This window comes from Onychomys torridus, chromosome 15, assembly GCF_903995425.1.
Source record: "Onychomys torridus chromosome 15, mOncTor1.1, whole genome shotgun sequence".
NCBI lineage: Eukaryota > Metazoa > Chordata > Mammalia > Rodentia > Cricetidae > Onychomys > Onychomys torridus.
The window spans coordinates 72168506-72191701 of record NC_050457.1 but is presented as its reverse complement, the minus strand read 5'-3'; the positions used below and the strand labels follow the sequence as shown (position 1 = coordinate 72191701).

The 23196-nt window shown below is 42.9% G+C and overlaps 1 protein-coding gene across 3 annotated transcripts in view; it reads left to right on the top strand.

Moving 5' to 3' along the window:
• Positions 1-23196, top strand: part of Adcy2 (adenylate cyclase 2) — a 381912-nt gene that overhangs the window by 327767 nt on the left and 30949 nt on the right. For 2 of the 3 annotated variants that reach the window (XM_036206711.1, XM_036206714.1), the window contains 4 exons: positions 1586-1705; positions 5016-5185; positions 16043-16127; positions 21528-21686. In XM_036206711.1, the coding sequence (XP_036062604.1) occupies positions 1586-1705; positions 5016-5185; positions 16043-16127; positions 21528-21686 (534 nt within the window). The remainder of the gene's footprint in view (positions 1-1585; positions 1706-5015; positions 5186-16042; positions 16128-21527; positions 21687-23196) is intronic. The other variant, XM_036206713.1, reaches the window with a different exon arrangement.

Sequence of the window (23196 nt, the reverse complement as noted above, 5' to 3'; positions counted from 1 at the left end):
CCATGTTTTCTACTCATTTTCAAACTTATAGCATTGTACTTATGTCTAGCATCCTGGCAAGGACATTGGCTTCATAGAGACTGTTGCTACCCACACGACATAGAACCTCATCTTTCTTATTCTTGGTCTCCATGGTGACATAATCAAGTTTTTGTTAATTATTTTAAAATCCTGGGTTCCTGTAACTATACATGGCAGTATCTTGCCAAGCCAGAAAGGCTCCTTTTCTATCCTTCCTGCACTCTTCAGTGTTTAAATTAATTGTACTTGGGATTGGTTGAGTCAAAGTATGCAATCTTTTAGAGCAAAGTGTATGCCACATAATTCCTTCATTCAGTTTTCTTCCTGTTACAATTTTTCCAAAGAATTAGCAAAGCTATAGGTCAACTAGAGATTTGGGTCTTGATACAAATTATTTAGCAGCAGACAAAGATATCTATGCTTCATTGACTTTTAAATATATTTTTTATTTATATTAGATTAAAAATACTATGTCTAGCACCATTGTCGTGGAGGAGGCATTCCACTCAAATTATAATAAATATACATCTTATCTACTTGAGTGAACTAATCTAGAGAACTGACAAGAACTATACCTTCAAAGAATATAAACTTGTAAACACAAACGCAGCAACCAAGGAAAAGTACAGGAAAGATTTATGTCAACATTGAATGCTAGTACTTTTCCCTATAATGAACACACGACCTAGATTTATAGATTCATTTCTTTCTGGAAAGAGAAACTTGTGAGAGTCATGATTTTCTAGTTTACCTTACCAGAATATGTCTATGATTCAGAGTCACATGGCAGAAAACTGATCAGTGATTACTGTAGCAGTCTGGGATACAGCTGGTCTAGGAGAGAGAGGGGTTGGTTTTGTCCTGCCTGTCAAAGAACTTGGCCCTTTGCTTCCGGGCTGATCTGGATGCTCATTGGTAATCCCACCTGTCTTTCCAAGAGTCATGAGAATATCCATCCTTTCAAGTTTGTAGCCCCTTACCTATCATCTGTGAGGCCAAATGCTCACAAATAATGTATGCAAATGTGGCTGCATGCAAATGTAGTTGCAGGCAAATATGGCTGAATGCAAATGTGGTTGTAGGCAAATGTGGCTATATGCAAATGTGGCTGTAGGCAATTGTCTTTTTTTAGTGTGTTGATTCATTGAATGTTTGAACCAAGATAGCAAAGAGACTGAAGACAGTTTTATGTCTCTCATTTTGTGAGTGAGGGTCGAATATCTGTTTATGTGATGATGTCATCTTAGCAAGTCTTCCTGTGCTGCACGCATTTCAACTTAACATTTGGTTCAGTTGCTTCTGTTTTCATCAACAGCAATCTTGAAGCCTTGGAGTTCCGTATTGGAGGTGTGGTGCTGTGATATTTATTTATTGCATAGAACATCGCAAAATGTCAAGAAGGAGGAATTGAGAGCTCTAATCACTGGCAGTATAGAGACACTAGACCATCCACTGACTGCACATAAGAAACACAGTCATTAATAAATGCTGCTCCCACCTTCTACTTATTCCATCCAATCTGTAATAATTCACTGAAAAAAAAACCCACCATTTTTCTTTCCAGTTTTTCCTGAGTGACTCTGAGGAGACAACCCTTCCGACTTCCAATACATCAAATGCAAACTTCTCTGTCCCGGAAAACCAGGCAGCAATTCTCCATGCACGAAAATTGTTTTTCCTCCCGGTAAGAAAATCACACTCAATGATGCCTTGCTGTTTGCCTGTGATGTCAGCCTAAGCAATGCAAGATCCACGGTCTTAGATTATTGCTCTCCTTAACCTTTCATGCCAATCATAAGTCCTCAGAAAGCAGATTCTGGTCAGGGAGACCCACATGGGCATGTCCCACCTATATACAAACTACGTGATGAACTTGGGAGCTCAAGAGACCCAGAAGGTCCAGGAAATGCCACGGCTTAGCAGATCCACCCAATGAAGCACTGAGGACAATTTTGTGGGTATTAACAACCACGTATCTCTAACCCCATAGGACAGGGCATCTAAGACTGAAAATGAATGGGGACAGTCTGGGGAAGAAGGTCCCACTTTCTACTGGTTATGACATAACTCTTCTTAATAGTAACTATAATAGTTATAAAAATTATAGTGATAACAAATTATTTTGTTAAAATATTTTGTTTTAAATATAAAAACACATGAACTCTTTACACTGAAAGCCCAAGTATGTGAATTAATTTTAAAGATTGAACAGTTTACCCACAAAGACTTTGGCCTAAGTGTTTACATAATAAGAAAGAAAAATAAACAAAGTAGAAAAACACAATTCTTAAAATTTTATTTTGTTACAAACACATAATAAAATTAAACTCAGCCTTTAAATAAGATGTTTTAAAAATATTCAGTAACATACATTCATAGTAAATTGCTAAAAAGTATTACTTAAAACCATCCCAATTAGATGGGATGAACATAATTTTTAATAATACCTGTAGTAAAATACATAGGGGGCATGTAAACACACAGAGTTGATTGTTAGTATTAGCTAACTGTGGATTCTAGGAACCATTAGACACTAGAATTTTTATTTGTGTTGTTTTGTATATTTCTAATTTTAACATCATATGCTGCTAGCTGATAACTTTCATAAAATGGCAATAAACCCCCTTTTAAAATTACAACTTGTCGGGGTTGGGGATTTAGCTCAGTGGTAGAGTGCTTGCCTAGCAAGCACAAGGCCCTGGGTTCAATCCTCAGCTCCACAAAAAAAAAAAAAAAAAAAAAAAATTACAACTTGTGAAGACTCCAAGTCTTTACAAACAATGACAAAATTGCAATATCCCTATACCAAAAACATAAATGTTACATAGCTTTGCTTGGGCAGGCTCTGTTCTGAACTCTAGTTGTATGTAGTCTGCACGTGAGTTCTCTGAGATGGTTAGCATTATTTCCATCAATCCTTTGAGTGGCAAAAGGAAGATGTAGGACTTCCTTCCTTGCTGAAATGAGCTGCTGTGGAATCAGACAGGCCAGGAGGCCCAGCTGGAGGCCCCACCGTGTTCAGCTCTTGGGGCAGCCTCACAGCTCTGAAGAGCAGCTGGGGTCCTGTGTCCCCTGAGCAAGGACCCAGTAGGCTGCAAATCAGTACCTCATGCACTCTTTTTGTAAAGACTACTGTTTTCATTTTGTTTTCTTTATTAAATTTTCAATCTATTATGCTTCAATGCTTTTGAAAAAATACAATGGTGGATTACCAAAACTAGAAAGAGCCAATTTAAAAAACACACGCACACACTAAATGCAAGCCCACATTCTGTTAGACTCTATTGGACCTAATTAATTCTATCAAATTACTATCAACCTTCTGATCAAGTCTCCTGGTCCTCACTACAAAGATGTTGGCCCACCCAGGAGCTAACCTGGGAAAGACAGTGCAAAAGCATTGAGTCCTCAGAAGCCACCTAAGGTTTACTTAACTACTTATTCCAAGATGTCACCAGGGCTAATTCTGAGAAACCCACCATGAGGAGAGGGAGGCTTCAGTACTTACTGGTTCACCTTTCTTTTATTTCACTCGGCCACACTGGCCTGAATCGTCTCATTATGGCCCTGTGTCTCTTTCTGTTTTCTGTGGTGGGTCAGAGCAGTGGAGAACCAACAAGGAATAATCTTTGGTGAACAGTTTGATTGCAGAACTCATTATCTCCTAAGATGCTGCCACCCTCAGTGGGAGTGGCTACCAGGCATCCACACAAGGAAACCTGTGGCTTCTGCTAGAGTGATCCAGTTGTATCATCCGATTGCAGTTGCTCCTCTGAAACAGTAATGTGCCAGAGATGGTAAAGGGTTTGCACTCAGGCCTGCACAATGCCTCTACTCAATGGAGAACCCCTGTAAAGTGGGGTGCTGCTCTGCGGCCACTGCAACTCTTTTCCAACTTTTCTTCTTCCGTGAGAACGTTCAGCCTGAGGGGAATGGCTTAGCGTGAGGCATGAGTTCATGAATGGCGCATCACTGTGATAAAAACCCAACTGGACACCTCATGAACCAGTCCAAGGCACTGAACCGAGGTGCTTGCCCTTTCTTCCATGCTCTTTCTGTCCTGGGAATGCCAGAAGAGAAATCCAGCTCCTTGTTCTTAAAATCGCCATGGTGTGGCAACAGAAAGCATTCAGAAATGGCGGCTGACCCTCTTTGGCAAGTCTGTCTTAGCTGCCAGACTCAGATTGTGAGCTTTCTCCATCTGTTCTTTGCTGTGATCTGTAAGAATGGTATTATGACTGTCATTGTACAATGAAGATGCTGAGATATTGACAGTTACATCACTAGACAAACGTCACTGAGCTGATAATGAGTGGTGGAAACAGGGCTGAATTCAGAGCTCTCCAACACCATATGCAGATATGACAGACAGAGAGGAGGGGAAGTGGGCAGGCCTACAGCTTCCTGTGGTCTGAGATGCAGTGTATCAGCATCCTCATGGTACCTGTCCAGCTCCAAGTGTCCCCATGGCTCACCTTGGTCCAAGCGCTCAACCTAAATCCTGATCTAAAGAGGGTCTCATCTGTGACATATAAGTTCTTTTTTAATAAAATATCTGGCAGTCCAGTGCTTTTAATGGACTTATCTCTAGTGACTTAAATCCTTTCATGAATTAACAAGTTGACAAGCCCAAAAAAGATTCAGCCTAATATCATTTCTAAAAAATATCCATAAATGTACACAGTGTCACACTATTTTCATTTTCAAAAATAAATGGCATTTGTGTATAACATGTCTTCAGTTTGGGTAGTTTTGATTTTTCCCTAAGTGTTTGGCCAATGTTTTTTTTTTAATTTCTTTTTGTTATGCCAAGTAATTTCAGAATCTCATGAAAAACACACTCAGGCATGAACCATCAAGTCAGAGGGTGGAGAAGTGTGCCTGCCTCTTCAGGCAGCTTTCATGTTGACCAAACCTGTTTGATGGTGCCCCCAGATTTAACTGCTCAGGGTTTCTTAGTGATCCTAAATGCTTGTCCTGTTTTCCTGTCCCAGTACTTCATATACAGCTGCATTCTGGGCTTGATCTCCTGCTCCGTTTTCCTGAGGGTGAACTACGAATTAAAAATGTTGATCATGATGGTAGCACTAGTGGGCTACAACACCATTCTTCTCCACACCCATGCCCATGTCCTGGATGCATACAGCCAGGTCCTGTTTCAGAGGTGAGTGGACCCACTCTGTCTGTTTATCCTTAGCTCCCTCATGGCAATTTTGAACATATAAGATCATAAGATCTTACATGTTCAGTGAAAATTATCAAAGCTGCTGCTGTCAATAATCACAGTGAGTTTCTTTGCAAGGATGGTTCAGGGATATGAGGTGTGTTTTCATTATTCGTAACATGGAATATGTATTGAGAAATTCGTGTAGAGAACTGGGCATAGCTTAGAGAGAGGATTTGTATATGAAACCTCCCTACTCTACCCCCTCTCAGGTCTCCCTGCATTGCCAAGGCTGGACTTGAGCTCCTGAGTTAAAATAATGCTCACATTTCAGCCATTCCAGTGGCTAGCACAGCATGACAGATATGGAGACCATGCCCATCTTAATACAAACTGTGTGGTAGCAGCATTCTGGGGTGCCTGCTGCAGCCCTGTTAACATTTGCCCTGAGTAGTTCTCTGCTGCAGAGTTGTCCAATATATGGTGGGGTGTTTATAGTGGCATTTCAGCATCCCCCATCCCTCTGCATACCAGTCACAGTCTTTCCAGAGGAGCCGACAGCAACCAAACACGTACCCAGAAATCACCAGAGCTCCCCAGGAGAGATTTGAAGAAAAAATGTCATTCAGTTCAGAAGAAAAAGTACTAAAGGGAAAAAGTAGTAACTTTCACAAGTCGTGGTGTGAAGATTCTTTGTAGAATTTTCCTAAATACCACTGCGTAAAGGGAAAAGGTCAAACTTAGAAACTTTTTTGCACTGTGAAAATTGGACTCCCAAGACAAATAGATTCCTGTTGACTTTACCAGCCTCAGGACCAGCTGTAGAAAACATCCTATCCCAAGGATCTTATCACACAGTTATCACACAAAAGCATCTGTTGGTTGGTAGTCATGTTTGGGCAATGTTTTCTGCTATCAGATTACTTCCAGAAGCTTCTAAAGAATATTTGATCTGTACTTGAAAGAGAATGTTTTAATTATCATATTATCTATTTCACATCTCAATGGCAAGTTGTTTTCTGTCAAGTGTTGGTTTTTATACGTATCAGAAAATTTCTATTAATTCTTTGCCTTTTCCTTTATATCACTCCCGTATTTTTGTTATTTTTTATTTTGATTTTTTTTTGTTTGGTTGTTTTTTTTTCAGTGCTGGAGGGTCTAAACCAGAGCCTTGTACATTCCAAGCAAGTGTTCCATCACTGAGCTGTAGCTCCAGCCCTTTATGCTCTTTCCAGTTTTTAATATAAAGAGTTGTCAAATATGCACATAGAAATGTTTTCCCAGAAAGATGGTTTGTGCTGATAATATGTGGCCACTTCTCCAGGTGCACAAGATGGCCACCTCACCGAACATTTCTTATCTATACAAACACTTTCAGAAACATGACAGCAACAGTTCTCATCACCTAATTTAATTTCCACCATCCTGCATGCTGTGAAACCTGATAATCTATAATCAAGCTGAGGGCATGAAGTTGCAGAAATGCATAACTGTATTAAGCCAAGATGAGATGAAACCAGAAGTTAATTCTCCTATAAATTCTTAAAATCCCCAGCCAAGCATGTTTTATTATCTCTCTACTAAATCCAGCGAGCCTTCATCACTTTCCTAAATAAATGTAGCATTGCTGATTTTTGCATACCACTGATGGACCTATTTAATTTCTCTTTATTAAATTTAAAGTGCTGAGATACGTTACACATTTGAAGCAAAAAGGAGAAATCAGGTTATAAAGCTTTGGATGGGGATGTTATTGTTCCTGGGAATAAGCCCATGAAGAGACACAATCTTGAAGAGGCCCCAGCAGCAGCAAAGCATTGCTAGGTACTAGATGGGTATCTTTGCTTTGTCCAAAACCTCGCACTCTTGCTTGGGAATCCCAGTGACCTCACACCTACAGTAATCACTGGTGGAAGCCAGCATCCTCTGCAGCTGCTGCAGTTCAAAATCTTCTTCAGAGGGTTCCAGCCTTCTCCAACAGAGACCTGTAGGACCTGGGGACCCCTTCACCCCCAAAATCACTCCTCTGCTGAAGGAGGAGTGTCATCAGCAGGGACAGAAAGCACACTGCCTCCAGCAAGACTCCTCTAACACCAGCCAAAGGGAACCCCAAATGTCAAGCCCTAAGAGGAGCTTAGTGTCACCTCAGCATCTCTAACTCACTTAGACATCTATGTTTCTCTCTTTCCTGTGCTTCCAAAGCTTGGCCTGGGTGATAAAGATTTCTCCACACTTTGCCTATTTTACTGATGCTGATGTGAAAGTGTGATGTGTTTGCAAGCATACTGTCCAGTCCTGGTGCCTGGAGAGTGAGTGTCTTCAAATCCCAGAACCTGAAGTGCCCTTCCAGGAGGTAACTGGCTTAGAGATGAGCAGGGATGAGCATAGGCATTCTGTTGGAGCCAGTGTGCTGCCAAAGTCCATCTGGTCATGTCCCTTGGCTTGCCTATTTTAGGCATTGTGTCCTCGTCCTCGACTCATTCCGGATTTCCTTGCCCATAATGGCTTGATATCAAATCTTGGCTGTCATAAATCAGCATCTTTCCTCTCCAAGAAGGCTTCTGGGCTTGCACTTCACTGTTCTTGAATGTTTTCAGGGGGCCTGCCTCCCAGTTCTAGCCCTCCCTCCTGAGGAACGCCAAATACTAAGTATCTTCTGTCTTGTTCCTATCCTGGAACTAAAGATTGACCATTTCTATCCTCAACAAATTGAACATGGCCTGTTTGATTTGTTGGTGATCTCTCTCGCTCTCTCGCTCTCTTGCTCTCTCGCTCTCGCTCTTGCTCTCTTGCTCTCTCACTCTGTGTGTGTGTGTTTCTGTGTCTGTCTCTCTGTCTCTTTGTCTCTCTGTCTCTCTGACACACACACACACACACACACACACACACACACAGAGAGAGAGAGAGAGAGAGAGAGAGAGAGAGAGAGAGAGAGAGAGTGAGTCTTGAGGAGTTTAATTCTCTCAAATCTAGTAAAACAGACCCAGGAGTACTGTTGCGCCTACAACTGTGCCTGGCATCCTCATGGTTCTGAATAAATAACACAGTAAATAAATACAATCAGGATGTGTTCCAGGCAATGTAAAGGCCCCAAACACTGGCAATAATGAAATCTTCCCCTCAGCTACTTCCTGCCTCTGCAGCTCCTTTGAGGCCAGGTCATTCAAAAGAAAGTTTGAAGAAAGGCCATCTCTGTTTAAAGACAGTGTCAATGAATGAATGCAGTTTGCATAGAGAGGCTGACCAGCATGGTCAGTTCAAAGAAGAGGTCTAGACAAGGCTGGACAAATGAATGGTGTTTCCCCCCTCTTCTTCTGAGTTCTCTTTTTCCAAGAGGGCTAGCAAAGGAAGGAATCCACACTAGAAATTATTCATTGAATAATTCATAAGATGACATCAAAGGTGTCATTACCAATTCATGAATGTGGTGAGATTTTCGGGAGGAAAAGAAGATTGCATGGGGTGAGCGTGCGGTTGACAGTCCATCCGTGGAAAGGTCAGCAGCATCCCAGCGCCAGTGATATGTGCTGCTTCTGTGTCACTCCGTGGGGAGGAGCCATTTGGAAGGTGCAGAGTGAGTTGTCCCCATAGTTCTGAGTTTGTTCAACAGCCACACATACTGTCTGTGAGACCATGTCCACACCAGTTCCTAGACAAGAACCCAGGACAGCTCTTGGCCAATGCTGTTGGGCCACTGGGTGTTCTTGAAGATGACATGGAGGGCACTGATAGCCAATGGAAGTGCTTTTGCCTTATGACTTCTTGTGATGCAGGCTGATGACAGAATCTCCAAAGTGCTGTCGGATTTTTTATGAGCATCTTCTCTTGAAGAATTGACAAGTCTCCAGAGACAGGAATTATCATTTCATGTACAGTAGCCATTAGGTGACCCCACTGGAAAGCCAGGCATGTGCCTTTATTTCTGGAGAGGTGTGGAGGGTGAGGAGTTCCAACACAGGAGCCAAGAAGGAGTCTGTAGGCCAAGCCACTGTGACAGAACTGTAGTGGGGTAGAACAAGTGCTCTGTGGACAGCACAGCACAGGAGTGCAGACACAGCAGACACATCTGGAGCTTAGCGTCTTCTGGAAGTTTGGACTGTTCTCTCTACACATGGCTGTGTAGGTTCACCTTCCCAACCTCAGCATCAGATCCCTCTCCAGGATCCCAGTGAGAGACCAAACCATCAAGCATCACTGAGAGGCAGTAGCCATTAGATGACCGACCCCACTTGGAAGACCAGACATGTGTCTTTATTCTGTTGAGGCGTGGAGGGTCAATTATCTCTTCTTTCCTCACCTTTTCTGCATCTCTTGAAAACTTCATTGTCTACAAGTTGACAAACTGTGATATAAAATTGTTCGCCTTGGGGTCAGGGAGATGCTAAACTAATTGACAGTCTCAAGAAAGATTTGCAGAATTCATTGTGCAGAAGAAGAGTAGGGAGACCCGCACATCTTCCCCTCTGTACATAGTGGTGGGTGTTCAAAACACCTACAGTCTATTTAAGGTCTCCTTTCTTTTCATTAGAATGTATTCTGATTTTTACATTCTCCCATAATATGTCCAAGTTAATTTTGCAATTGTTTTAAATTCCTTTGAAATATGATATCTGTTTCCCCAGCCTTGCCTGTTTCTCTACCATCTTCCAAGGGTGAGGAATGCATGCTTTGCTGTCTGATGCTGTCCAGCAGAGGAATGTAGGGAGGAAATCCCAGCTGTCCAAATAGATCACACTTTACTTCTATAGGATGCAGCCATCTTTCTCTACCTGAAGCAAAGCTCACCTTGGTTTTGTCTCATCTGGAAGAACACTCTGTTTTGAAACTCTTTTTGTTTCAGTTAAGGATAGGGAACCAACCCTGTTCCCACAGACTGCAGAATATAATTCTGATGATCCACTCTTCAGATTGGGTGCTCAATCTGTGCTCAGCCCCACGGTATCAGATTTCATCGCACACACCTGCTTTCCACTCAGTGTCTCTCTCCCTTATGCAGAGAACCCAAAACTGCATGGGTCAGGGTGCATCATTATCTCTAGAACTGAAGACTGGCACTGCCTCTCTGGCCTTGTTTGTATCCCTTCTGACCTGTAGCTGCCTCCAGGCACTCTCCAAGCATCTATTATTATCATGGTGCAGTTAGAAGTGGTATAATATTGTGCCATTCTGAAAAGGAACCAAGTCTTAAGCTACCTATCCCTGGAAAACATCAGGACTGTTACTGGGCACCATTTATAAGGCATACAGTAGCCCTAGCCAAACTATTGTCATTATGCCTCATACTAGCCATTGGCACACCTTTGTAGAGTCACTGGATGGCTCTCATGGGGAGGATACTCCAAAGAGTAAAGTCATGGTCATATGTAGCCAGTACCCCACCTCACAGAGATAGCTGGCAGGGCACTGTGAAGGACTGGCATGAAGGTGCTCTAACAGGGCACAGAGCTGTCTTAACATGAGCCCAGCACATCTTCTGGTCTGCTTTTTTGATATTTGGCCCTGGGTGATGTTGGCTTCTGACCCTGTCACTTGCTTCGTGGCCAGTGCTGAGTGTGGGGCCGTGAGCAGATTCACCCTCATGACATCAGCTGTGCAAAGCTTTTACTTTTTGTCTAATTAGGCATTAAAGCTTCCTGAGGAGTCGAGAGCTTCTTGTAGCCAAAGCCAGGTAGGTATGTCCTGATGCAATGGTGTAGTAAAGAGAGAGAGAGCCAGTAAACTAAAGCCAAACAGTAAGTCAACTGAGAGCTGGGAGTGCTGTGTGGGTAGGTGAGTGCTATGTGGGCAGAGGTGATATCTCTTTGCTGGTGCTGCTTGTGTGTGTGTGTGTGTGTGTGTGTGTGTGTGTCTGTCTGTCTGTCTGTCTGTCTGTGTATGTGTGTATGCATGTGTCTGAGTGTGTGTATATACATGCATGTGTGAGTATATCTACATGTGTATACATTCACATGTATATGTATACATGCAAGTGTGTGTATGTTTTGTGTGAACAGGTGTGTGTGTGTGTGTGTGTGTGTGTGTGTGTGTGTGTGATGTGTGTGTGCCTGGTATCCATGAAGGCCAGAAGAATGTGTCAGACAGACCCTCTGGAATTACAGTTACAGACAATTGTGAGCTGCTGTGTGGGTGCCAGGAACTGTACCTAGGTCCTCTGAAAGAGCAGTACAGGCTCTCAAAATATGAAGTTTTTAGAAGTGATGATGTTGAATAGTTTTTTAATGACTATGCTGGACCCAGGCTCCTAAAGTGCCAAATGTGCAAAGACCACAAAGACCAACCTGAGATAGTGGCTCTGAGTTTGTGTCTCACCAAAATGAAAATTAAAGACAGGGACTCCTGTAGGAACTGCAAAGTGGAAGCAAGCTTTAATAAGTAGAATGACAGAAAAATGAGAAATGAAGGAGAAATGAAAGGAACTTCCCAGAGTGCAAGGGTTTCTGAGGAAGGAAAAGCTGCCGAACCACTTTGTGTGGGGTTACAGGGCCATGTTTAGAACCTGGACAAAGGCTAATGTGAGCTCTATTAAGGCTGCTTAGTTTACTGGGCATCATGGGAAAGGAGGGCCCAATAACCCCTAGCTTGTAACTGCTAGCACCACCAGGGAAATGATCATGCACTTGTTCACCAGTTAGGGGTGATCAGAGCCCCTGTCTATCCATCTCTGATTTGTGCTTTGTTCATGGTTGACCTTGATTGTTAGCTAGCTGCTAGTCCCTTGGCCAGTGCCACTGCCAACCAGCCTCACAGGTGTCTAAAATGGCTGTCAATTGTACTAATCTCTTTCTGTTCTCATACATACTTGATTAATTCTGTACCATGTCAGAGAGTTAACGCAGCCACCAAGAGGTAGCCACAGTCTTTCTTGGTTCCCCCATTTTTAGATCCTTGTCTATGGTGTGCCTGCAAACCCAGAAGCTTCTTGATCAAACCAGCTTTACAATTTAGTCTATTACAATCAGTTATGTTAGAAGCAAGACTATAAAGACAGTCGTGTCTTACGTATGTCACTCAAGGGTTTCAGGTGGAGGTGGGTAGCAAACTTGTGGCCACAGCCCCAAAGCTGTCCCCCACTTATCCATCTCATTCTCTTCGCTCACACCTAGCAATAAGCTCCCTTATTCAGCTTCCAGATCCTGTCATTTTAACCCTTAATCTTCCCTTTAACCCCAGCCTCTGTTTTCACTGCAAGATCTGGGAGACCTTCAGCAAGGGCCCTTTTCCCCCAACATCTAGGGAGCGTCTTCTGCATTCATGAGATCATGCTTGTATCCATATTCCCAGGTTACTTTTTCTCCCCAGAATAATGAAAATGTCCTGTGTAGCAGTTTGCCTACAGGATAGAGACTAGTACACTGAGTGATTCCTCTATCTCTGTCACCCCATTCATCAGGGTATCTTTCATTTGGATTCCTGAATCCTGAGGGTTGGGATGGTTACACATTAGCTGCTTCAGGCAGAGGACCAGCCAGCTGCACATTAGTGTGTGACTGCAGGCATGTGTGAGGCCCAAGTCCCCAGAGTCCAACCTCTACATAGAGAGAGAGCATACATCACCATCCTGCTAGAAATCACTGTCAGAAACGTTTACAGTTACACTGGCTGCAACTCCTGGCTTCACAACTCAGTGATGTTGCCATCTGACACCCCACTACCCAACCAAAAGAGATCAAAAAGGCTTAATCATGATGGTGTGTGTGAGAGGGAGAGGCAGGAGAGGGAGGGAGAGAGAGAGACACAGAGACACAGAGACACAGAGAGATTGATTGAGTTAGGGAACAGAGCAAAACAATGAGTTGAGAGTAAGAATTATCATTTTATATACATGTCAAAATCCATTCAATGATTCTCATTATGACACTCCCCTTCAAAAAAAGATAAAAGATACATTGACATTTTAATTCCCAGGACTTTACAGTGTGAGCTTATGAGAAAATAAGAAGATTGAAGATAAAATTAAATAAAGGTGAGATTAAATAAGATGAAGGGGGTTGGGGATTTAGCTCAGTGGTAGAGCACTTGCTTAGCAAGCACAAGGCCCTGGGTTTGGTCCTCAACTCCAGAGGGGAAAAAAAAGGAAAAAAAATAATAGGAAGGTGGGCCTTTTGCCTAGAATGACTGCAATCCTCTAAAACTTTGACCTTGTAAAGAGACATAGACACTTGAGGTTGTCCAGTGATGGTGAAGTTGGACCCTGGATGATACACATGTTAGCAAGCCAGATTGTTAAAGGTGGCCAGCAAGCTCTTAGAAGCTGGAAAGAGATGAGGAAGCTCTAGGTTTCAGAGGAGATTGCTCTAAACTCAATTTGGCTTCAGACTCACAGTCTCTAAAAACTATGACACAAAATATTTGGAGCTACTTGGTGACAGTACCTTCATTGCTGCTGCAGTAGGAAGCAGCTGATACAGTGATCAAAACAGTGGGCTAGACTCAGGAATGTATCCAGGGCTTTATCAATGCCCTTCCTGCCCACCCCGTCCACATGCTCTTGAGCAGTAGAGTAACCCAAGAATGGATCTTCATGCATGAATCCAGCTTTCAGATTTCAAGGGTCCCAGCATCATTTGTCTGCAGATGTCTTCTGGTAAGGAGAGGCAGCCAACAGTTGACCATTCATTCTGCTTTCTTGATAATTTTGAGAGAACATTTTGAGAAAATGCAGTCCTTCCTGATGGTCAGGGAGTTTCACAACAGAAAGTGGCATCCACTTCCTGGCACCCGGTGTTCTGTGGGGCTCTCTGTGTCGTACTTTTTGTAAGATTCACTGAGGTCTATGGTTTGTAATCTCCAGGACTATTGAGGAAAACTTCCCTTTGCTGCTTTTCCAAGAACCTACCACCAGTTCACTGCTGTCTTAAGTCATCTGGATGACCTGAAAGACAGGTGGAACTCTAGTGTCAATTCCTTCCCTGAAACCTCACTCATGAGGCATCTCCAGAGTGCCTCGCTTATGTGCACTTTCTATACGTTAAATGGAAACCTAGCCAGGCTCTGAATTCATAAGAAGATCATGCCTGACCCTTGTCTCTTAACTGGAAATCAAAAGGGAATTGAGTCCATTTTGTGTCACTGACAAAGCTACCACTAAACTCTGACCTATGTGCTTAGCTTTTTACTCTTCATTTGGTGCTGAAGGAGTGGTAGCTGGAAGTGGGGAACTGTCTGTCTCTGTCCCCTGGCTTCCAAAGCTGGGTAACACGAGCATGCAAAGCCCAGCCTGTACCTTCCAGGGATGAGGCTGTGCTATGCCACTCTTACTAACCAGCCATCATGGTGTCTGTGTGGTTAATGTGGAGGAAAAGAAAAATGAGTTTAAAATTCCCTGATGTCAACTTTGTTATTAGCTATCTGCTTTCCCCAGCCATTTAAACTGTGTCATTAGACACATTTGCCTGAGGCCAAGAAGGACTCCAGGTCGTAAAATCAGCTCCAGCAAAATAGGAAAGCCGCCCTGTGCCTTCCTCATAATTCTTAGAGAAATAGGGACCTCCTCATGGCAAATGAGCTCAGTATCTTAACAGCCACAGCAGGTGTTATCCAGAGGGAAGAGCACAAATGCACATACTGTCCTTCTGGAGAGTTCTGAGATGCCCAGAGCTTCAATCTCTGGGAATGAGTGATTCTTGCAGAAATCTGCTCTCCCTTCCTTTTCTCACAGAACATTCTGCCTGTGAAATTTGCTGGCTTCCCTTTCCTCTAGTTTTCTACTCATTTCCTTCGATTGTCACTGGACACTTAATGCTGAAATCACCAGTGCCATTTGCAAAGAGTGCCGTGGGTCAGTCTGTGTCCAGGTGTCTAACGGCTGTATCCAGAATGGCCCAGGAGGTTGGCATTCATATCCTCTCTGATAGATAAGGATGATATTCACAAGGACTTCTCCAAACCCCACAACTCACAGTTCCAGTCCTGGCTCCCTTTCTTCAGAGCCCATCGAGCTATATCAGATCTTGTTAGTATATCACGTGGCCCTGAACTGTCAGTGGGAAAACTGGAAACTCACAAAGCAAGTGAAGAAAGCGATTGCCCGTCACCATGTTGTTCATGTGACAGTGTCTGCGCGAATTACCCACTATTTCTCAGGTCTTCCTTATACTTGAATTTGGGAAAGTTGCTTGCTAGAAAATTCAGAACACTGCCAAGAATTGTAATAGATGTCTCCTTGCGTTAATGCAGATATGCTGGGAGTCACTGCCTTGACTGCTGTAGTGAGAAGGGAAGGGCCAGCCCAGCTCACCACAGATTGCCAATGTTCACCTGGATTTGAGGGCAGATTGGCAATGAATAAGATTCCTATCTCTGTGATGCAGAATTACACAAACTTATTAAGAATATGTATCAGCTAGAATGTTATAGGAAACTGCACCTGTCAGTCCCAAGCTGGAGGGCCTTGAAGAAACTGATTTCCTTATTTCTTTTTTATATCTCACACAGTCAACAATTTCCAGCACAGTCTCTTGTTCTGAGAGCAATAACGGAAACATTAAAGAAAACATGTATCCAATTATCAATCTCAATCCCACAAGCATTAATAGAATAGATTCGTGTTCTTCAAGTCCCTCTTGCAACAATATCTGTTACAGCTCAGTGCAAAGTAAAAGTCTGTATTAATTCACACATATTTTCCTTTACTGTGTCCTCAATATTGTGGACTTCAATTGTTTGTTGTTTTTAAGCAAATTGGGTTTTGTGATATATTTGAAATGTGTATTTGGCTGGGACGGAATCTGGAAATGCACTGGGGACTCTGGAGTTTGTCAGTACTGGGACTCTAAGTCTTGTGTGCATGTTGTGTCATTGTGTTGTGATCTGTCTGTCCATCTGTCTGTCTGCCTGTTGGTTTGTTCTTTTCAATAGACCAGGCATTTGGAAAGACCTGAAGACCATGGGCTCCGTGTCCCTCTCTATATTCTTCATCACACTGCTCGTTCTGGGTAGACAGGTAAGATGTTCTTTCTGTCATCCCCTGAGGTGCAGATCTGTGCTGTGGCATATCTGTGTTAAAAAGAAAATGCCTGAGAAACAGGTACATCTAATCACTTAAGAGAAAAGGCACCCAAAGTGTGGACCAGATACGAAGGAAATGGTGGTTTTTCCGAAAGGGGTAAACTTAAGAGCACCAGGGATATGAACCAATTAATTTTCTGTTAAATCTCAGACTACAAATGTGTCATAGTTTGCAAACAGCTGGAACTATGGGGAATTACCCATGCATGGGTCTGCCACAGTGAACAGCACACTTCTCCTGAAACTTGGTATGGTACCTTTGCTTCATTTTCAGCCATTCCTCAAAACATGGTTCTCTGCTAAAAATTGTATTTTGTGGTGCAAATGAAACTATTGCTCATTCTTAGGGCTCTGCCCTCTCCTTGTCTCCCAGGAGAGGCTGTGATTACCGGAGTTTAAGGATTACCATGCTGATGCCTATGCACAAAGTCAGCCATTAGTGATTGTAAGACATCAGAAGCCAGGCAGCTCTGTCCCCAATATCTGTTTTAAAGCCTATGATATTGGTACTGTGAAGCCAAATGGATGATTTGGATTAAAAGCCACCAAACCTTAGCATGGATGCATTACTAAAGAAGCACATGAACTCTGTGGCAAATACCTATAGACTTAATGACTTTCAGTCTGTCTTCCTGTCTCCCTGCTACATCGCTATTAACAAGTGTACAGTTGGACAGAGTCTGTTTCATTGGCTAGCATGCCGCATCTGGAACTGTCCTCTAACACCTAAGCAGTATGAGCTGCATGTTTCCTGGGAGCTAGCAGTGTGGCAGCCCCCCTAGGCTCAGCTAGTCAGCCCCCAAAACCCTGTGTGAGCCTTTTTCTGCCAGCTCAGCCTCTCGGTGTCTGCATTTCTCCATTCTGCACTCTCTGCCTTGCCCTCATAACATCCTGTCTGCTTTGGGGGTTCATTCCTTCCCTGCTTCTCCTGTGACTTGATCATCTGTCTGTTGCTTGTTTCTCACTACTGACCAGCTTGCTGCCTTCATTCATGGAGCAGCCATACCCCTACGCTTCCCAGGTTACCCAATAAATTACAGAGAGAACAGAGCTTCCTTATGCAACAACCCCAGGCGGTCATTCTTTAGGAACTAGCAACCCCTCTGTGAGTTGCCTGCTTCTCCATGTCATGCCATTGACGCTATGCCTAAAGTCTCTCTTTAATAATCACCACCCAGATCACCTCCCATCACAGAGTACTTTAAGATGCTAGAACCAAATTGGATCCCACCACTCCCCAATTTCTAATAGCCATGGGGATAGCCAGCATTCAATCACACTCTGTGATTGTGGTCAATTGATTGCTAATTGACAGTTGATTCATTACTCTGTAATAGAATTAAAGTAAGTAAGTAAGTGTTCAGGATTATGGTCAGCCACTGGTACAACTGTGCTCAGGAGTCTTTATAGGAAGCTATTACTCTTTTCTCCTTAATGTAATGGTACATACTCTCTATATCTAGACACCTGGAAAAGCCAAAAGGAAGGAAGTGATTCTTTGTGGTCGCTTTTGTGGCCTCTGATGGTGAATCACACATCTGCATGAGGCACATGGGAAGTACCATGGTGAGCCAGGAGCCCAGCCTCAATCTAGAACCATCACAGGGGTGATTCGTTACAGAAGAGTCTTCTGGGATAGGAAAAGCTATGCTTCTGCACCCTTTCCAAATCACAAATATATTACAAAAGTCACATCTATTTATATGAGGTCACCAGGACTGTGGCATCCATGGCCCTGGAGTGACTACTTCCTAGCTTGTTTATCATGTGGAAGTGTAGGCATTCTGAAAGCTACTTTCATTGTTGTGTGGTCTCCTTTGCCCATGACCACCTTTTCTTGTAGCAAAAGAGATGTGTTTGCTTGTGAGCAGATTATCACACTAGTTATATAAGCTTAAGAAAAGCATAGACCAGGCTAGAAAATTGGCTCAGGGGTTAAGAATACTTTTGCTCTTATAGGAGATCCAGGTTTATTTTCCAACATATATGTGGTAGTTCAGAGTCCTCCATACCTCTGATTACAGAGAATGCAATGGCCTCTTCTGGCCTCTATGAACACCAGTCATACACATAGTACACATACATATATATAGGCACACACATAGTACACATACATATATAGGCACACACATAGTATACATACATATATATATAGACACACACACATACAAATAATCTAAGAAAAGTAAAGAAAACATATCCAATCTCTTGTACAAAATCTACAGTAACACTTTCTATATTAAAAATCTAGTTTATGAGTCTAATTTAAGCAGTAAAGGGTCTCATTAAGAAATGGAAGGAGCCCATGTTTACTCTAGTTTAAACTGCAGCATGCTGCATGTCAAGTCTGTGTTCCAAGTGAGGTGCATTCCTAGCATAAAACAGGGCAGTCTCCATGATCCCACAGTGAGGTTGATGACATTTTGTTGGGGTGTCTGGAACCCAAAGATGGCCAAGTCATATCTTGCCTGACTACTCAGCCCTGTGACCCCTGATTTTTGTCCATGCAGACAGATAGGAAGCTCTCTCATTCCTTGGTATGAGTTTTGGAACTAGGCAAAGCATGAAACTGCCTTGAGGCTGTGCTGAATGTGAGCCTGCACCGAGGGTCACAAACACTTGTGACATATCCCCTACCCAACACAATTTGAGAGGTGGTGGCTGTCTGAGGAACAAAAAGTTTGCAAAGCAAAACTGTGGCTCAGTGAGGCTGGGTGGAGCTCCCACTGTTCTCCACAAAGTGACAAACAAGCCCATCTGCTCTTCTCATCAGCTCTGCCCTCCCCATAGTCACAGGCCATGCCTTAGTCCTGGGTCTCTGCTGGATGTCTCACATGGCCTTCCCCATGTCTCTGCATCAAATACCCATTCTTAGGTAAAAGATCACATTCCGATGTTATCTTACAGATAACAGCCATTGAATTTAGGGTCCAACCTAACTCTAAGATAAGTTCATCCCCAGATCCCCATCAAATATATCAAACATGTGTTCTACATCCAAGTAAGACCATAGTCATGGCTACCAGGATCTAGAGCTGGAGACTGCCTCCTGAGACACTGTTCAATTCATTACAAGTGGTTTGAAAGAGATAGATTTGTTTTCCTTTTATGACCTTCAACATGAGTTTCTCTTATGAACAGTGCTTATACATAGAAGAGAGAATCTAAGGCAGGTTTTCATCGCCTGAGAAAGTGGTACAGTGGATAGATGGTTTGGTGAATGGATAACAGGAATGCTAGGGAGTCTATGGATACATAAATAGATATAGATGATTGATTGATAATTGATAATGTAGGTAGATTAAATAATCAACATGTGCAAAAAGACCTAGAGACATGTTAGATAGATATAATATGATATGATATGAAATGAAATGATAGATAGGTTTCATTTGTAAGCAAAAGAAGTTTATTATACGCCTCAAAGTTTTAGACCTTCAGGGGCAAGGCTCTGGCACCCTCTCAGCTGTAGTGAAGGCCATCTTGGTTACATAACATTGTCCTGCAAGTGTGTGGTAAGAGAGATGATAACACAAAACAGGAAGCTAGATAGTCCTCCAAATCTCACAGTCTCTTCCAGGGATTCCTCCAGTAACTAAAGGACCTCCCATCAAACCACCCCTCACCTCTTACAGGTTCCATGCCATCATCACCACACTGAAGGCCAAATTCCTAACACATGAACCTCTCAGGGATTCATGTAAATCATTCCCAAGCTGTAGCAGGAAGGTATTTAAGCAGACACATAGGTATATAGATAGTAGATGACAGACATGAATATGATGCATCAATACATAGAAAGATGAGCAAATCATTACTTCCATGCAGGGCAGCTCTTTCCAAATTACTGATTTCCTTCCAATAGGGGACTAACAAAATGTTTGCCTGTGATGCCCTAAGAACACCTGAGCAGCCTCGTGCTATGGCTCATGGGAACCATGAGACTTACATGGAGCAGGCTTACTGCCTGAGCTGGCTGTTAGGAGGTGGTCTCATTTACATTGCTTTCATTTGTGCCTGACTTTGGATATTCACCTGTGTCTTCTTAATACTCCTCCATGCCCTGCTGCTTCTATTCTAGTTAAAACCAGCTACACCACCCCTTTGCCCCCCAATTCCAAAGGCATTCTCCAAGATAAAGGGCTTTTCCAATCAGTGAGTTGACACAATTTCTATTAATACAGTGTGTGAGAAAGTTAACTTTAAATGTAAAGCCTTGAATAGCTTAGTTTTTTAAATTGTCTCACTGTGTGATGTGGAAATAGATGCTACAGCAAAGAAGGAGATGCTTCTTAGTGTATCGTGTGTGGTTTGAATCCAACTGCTTAATGAAGGATCAGTGTTGTGTCCGGCTGAAGTGTGGTGTGGTTTTTTTCTAGAATCCCTACTTGTGCTTGAGAGGTGTGTGTGTGTGTGTGTGTGTGTGTGTGTGTGTGTGTGTGTGTACTGTAATTTTTATAATTAATCAAACTAGTAGACCAGCAAATGCTTAGTTTCACTCTCCGTGCACTCATGTGTCAGTAGCCCATTCTCGGCCCTGAAAGCCACCCTCTCCATGAAGCCCGTCCTTGACTGGAGGTTTTACCCCAGGCTGTTTCATTACACTCAGTTACTGGTATCACAGGAGACACAAAGTGATGGCAAGGACTGAGAGGGCCTTTGTCTGCTAATAGTGTCTCCATGTCTACAGAATTAATGACGACTGACTTATGTCTTTTATATTATATTTTAGTACACTGTAAGTCATGAACATGTATGTTTTACCAGCAGCCCCTTTTCTAATTCAATAATATCAACATACACTCTTGTCTACAATATACTGTCATTCTTAATACAAGTGTAGTGCTAAATTATTAAAAAATCCATATTTTATACTTAACAACTATATAATTGTGGTAGGAGAGACTGCTTTGCAAAGTCTAAGGACCGATTACCACAAATTTAAAGTGTTTCTTATGTGATACAAATCATTGTCTAGCAAGCATCCTGAATTTCTTACTTATTTATATTTTCATGCTCCTACGCTGCTTTAAAAAGTAATTGGAGCAGGCTGTTGGCAATCTAGAGGGGAGCTTGCCATCATACTACCTGGCAAGCCTCCAGAGCCCCTAGTGCCCTGTTGTCGAGGCTCTTTGCAAATCTGTGTTGAATGGTGATTGACAGATGTTTGGGTGGGATGGGGGGCTCGTCTGCGGGAGTCTGCCAGAGTCTGCGGGAGGGCGACAGTTCTGTTTTGTGCCACTTTGTTCCTCTTGTTTTGTTTTCTCTTTATGACCTCCACGCTGGCGGGACAAGATGCCTATTGTCTCTTCACCTCTGTGTCCTCTTGTAACAGAGTGAATATTACTGTAGGTTAGACTTCTTGTGGAAGAACAAGTTCAAAAAAGAGCGGGAGGAGATAGAGACCATGGAGAGCCTCAACCGAGTGCTGCTGGAGAACGTGCTTCCTGCACACGTGGCTGAACACTTCCTGGCCAGGAGCCTGAAAAACGAGGTCAGATGGGCAAGCTGGGGCTGGTTGGGGTCACAGGGGGCTTGGAGGCTGAAGGCCTCTGGAGGAGCCACCATGTGCTAAACAGTGTGTCCGGAGTCAGCCTGACAAGTTCTATTTCAAGAGGATATTGACTATTCCTAGAGACATCAGGGGAAGCTAAGAGATGTATCTTTGTTGCTAGAATACTTACCTAGCCATCTTGAGGTCCTGAGTTCATAGATGTGATGACGCATACCTGTGATCTCAGCTTGTGAGAAGTGGAGACAGGGGGATTAGAACTTGAAAGCCATCTTCACCTACACAACAAATTCAAGGCTAGCCTTGACTAAGGCAAGGACTATGTGAGACAGTGTCTAAGAAAAAAAAAAAAGTTTTCTAATATCTAAGCAATAAATAATTTGTTACTAAGAATTGCTTCCAGACTGGTGAAATGACTCATGGGTAAAGGTTATTGCTACCAGACCTGATGACTTGAGTTCAGTCTCTATGGCTCATACAGTGGAAGGAGAAAACCAGCTCCACTAGCTGTCCTCTGTCCTCCATATGCTCACACTGTGGCATGCACACAGGCACACTCATGTGCAAACATAAATGCAATTTAAAATTTCTTCCTGAATCATGTAAAGTTCTGAATGTATATTAGGAGGCTTGATATTCCCAAATAAGCCCCCTAATGGACCACTTCTGTCTCCCCAACCATGGACACTTTCCTCATCAGCACATGTGACAGAGTCTAAGTCAGGAGGCCCAAATAAGCCAGGATTGAACATGGCAGTGTTTCCATGCTGCCAGTTTCCTTAGGAGACTTCCAAAGCCTTAGAATTTCAAAGACAATGAGATAAGTTATGAGACTGGCAGATTTAAGAGCTTTCCATAGAAGCACACAGAGACCTGAGTCTGCCCATCTTGAGTGGAGAGAAGCAGACATTGAGGAGACTCAGCAGTCTTGAAATGGCTGTGTCACTGAAATGTAGGGGTAGCTAGGGCAAGGAAATGTCCCGGTGTTTGTGTTTTCTTTAATACTGCTGCAGAGCAAGAGGAAGCAGACAGATCTACAATTGGACATAATTTACAACGTTAGGTTAGTACTGCCAGCGAGATGCCCTGTGCCTTCCAAGCTGGCTGAGGGGTCTTCTCCATGGGAGATTTGTGCGGGGGTTTGGGAGAGGAGTGTGAAGGCAGCAGAGGGAAACTGGACAGATGATAAACTCAACCTGGGCCAACAGGCTGCCATGCACCCTCTTGTGAGGAGGCTTGGAGCAGCTTGCACACATGCTGAGAATGGAGTGTAGGTTTTAGAATAGACATTTCATGACTCCATCCACCGCTCTTTCCTTATGGTTTTTTCCACTGATACTGTAATTCGTGTCGATTTTACTACAGATTTAATGATGTCTAATAGATTACATTTATACCCTGAGAGATGTATCTTTAGTAAAATGAACTTATAATTTACAAATAAAATAAGATTTTACATATATATGGCAGCTGAGGAGTCCAGGGGTGCAGG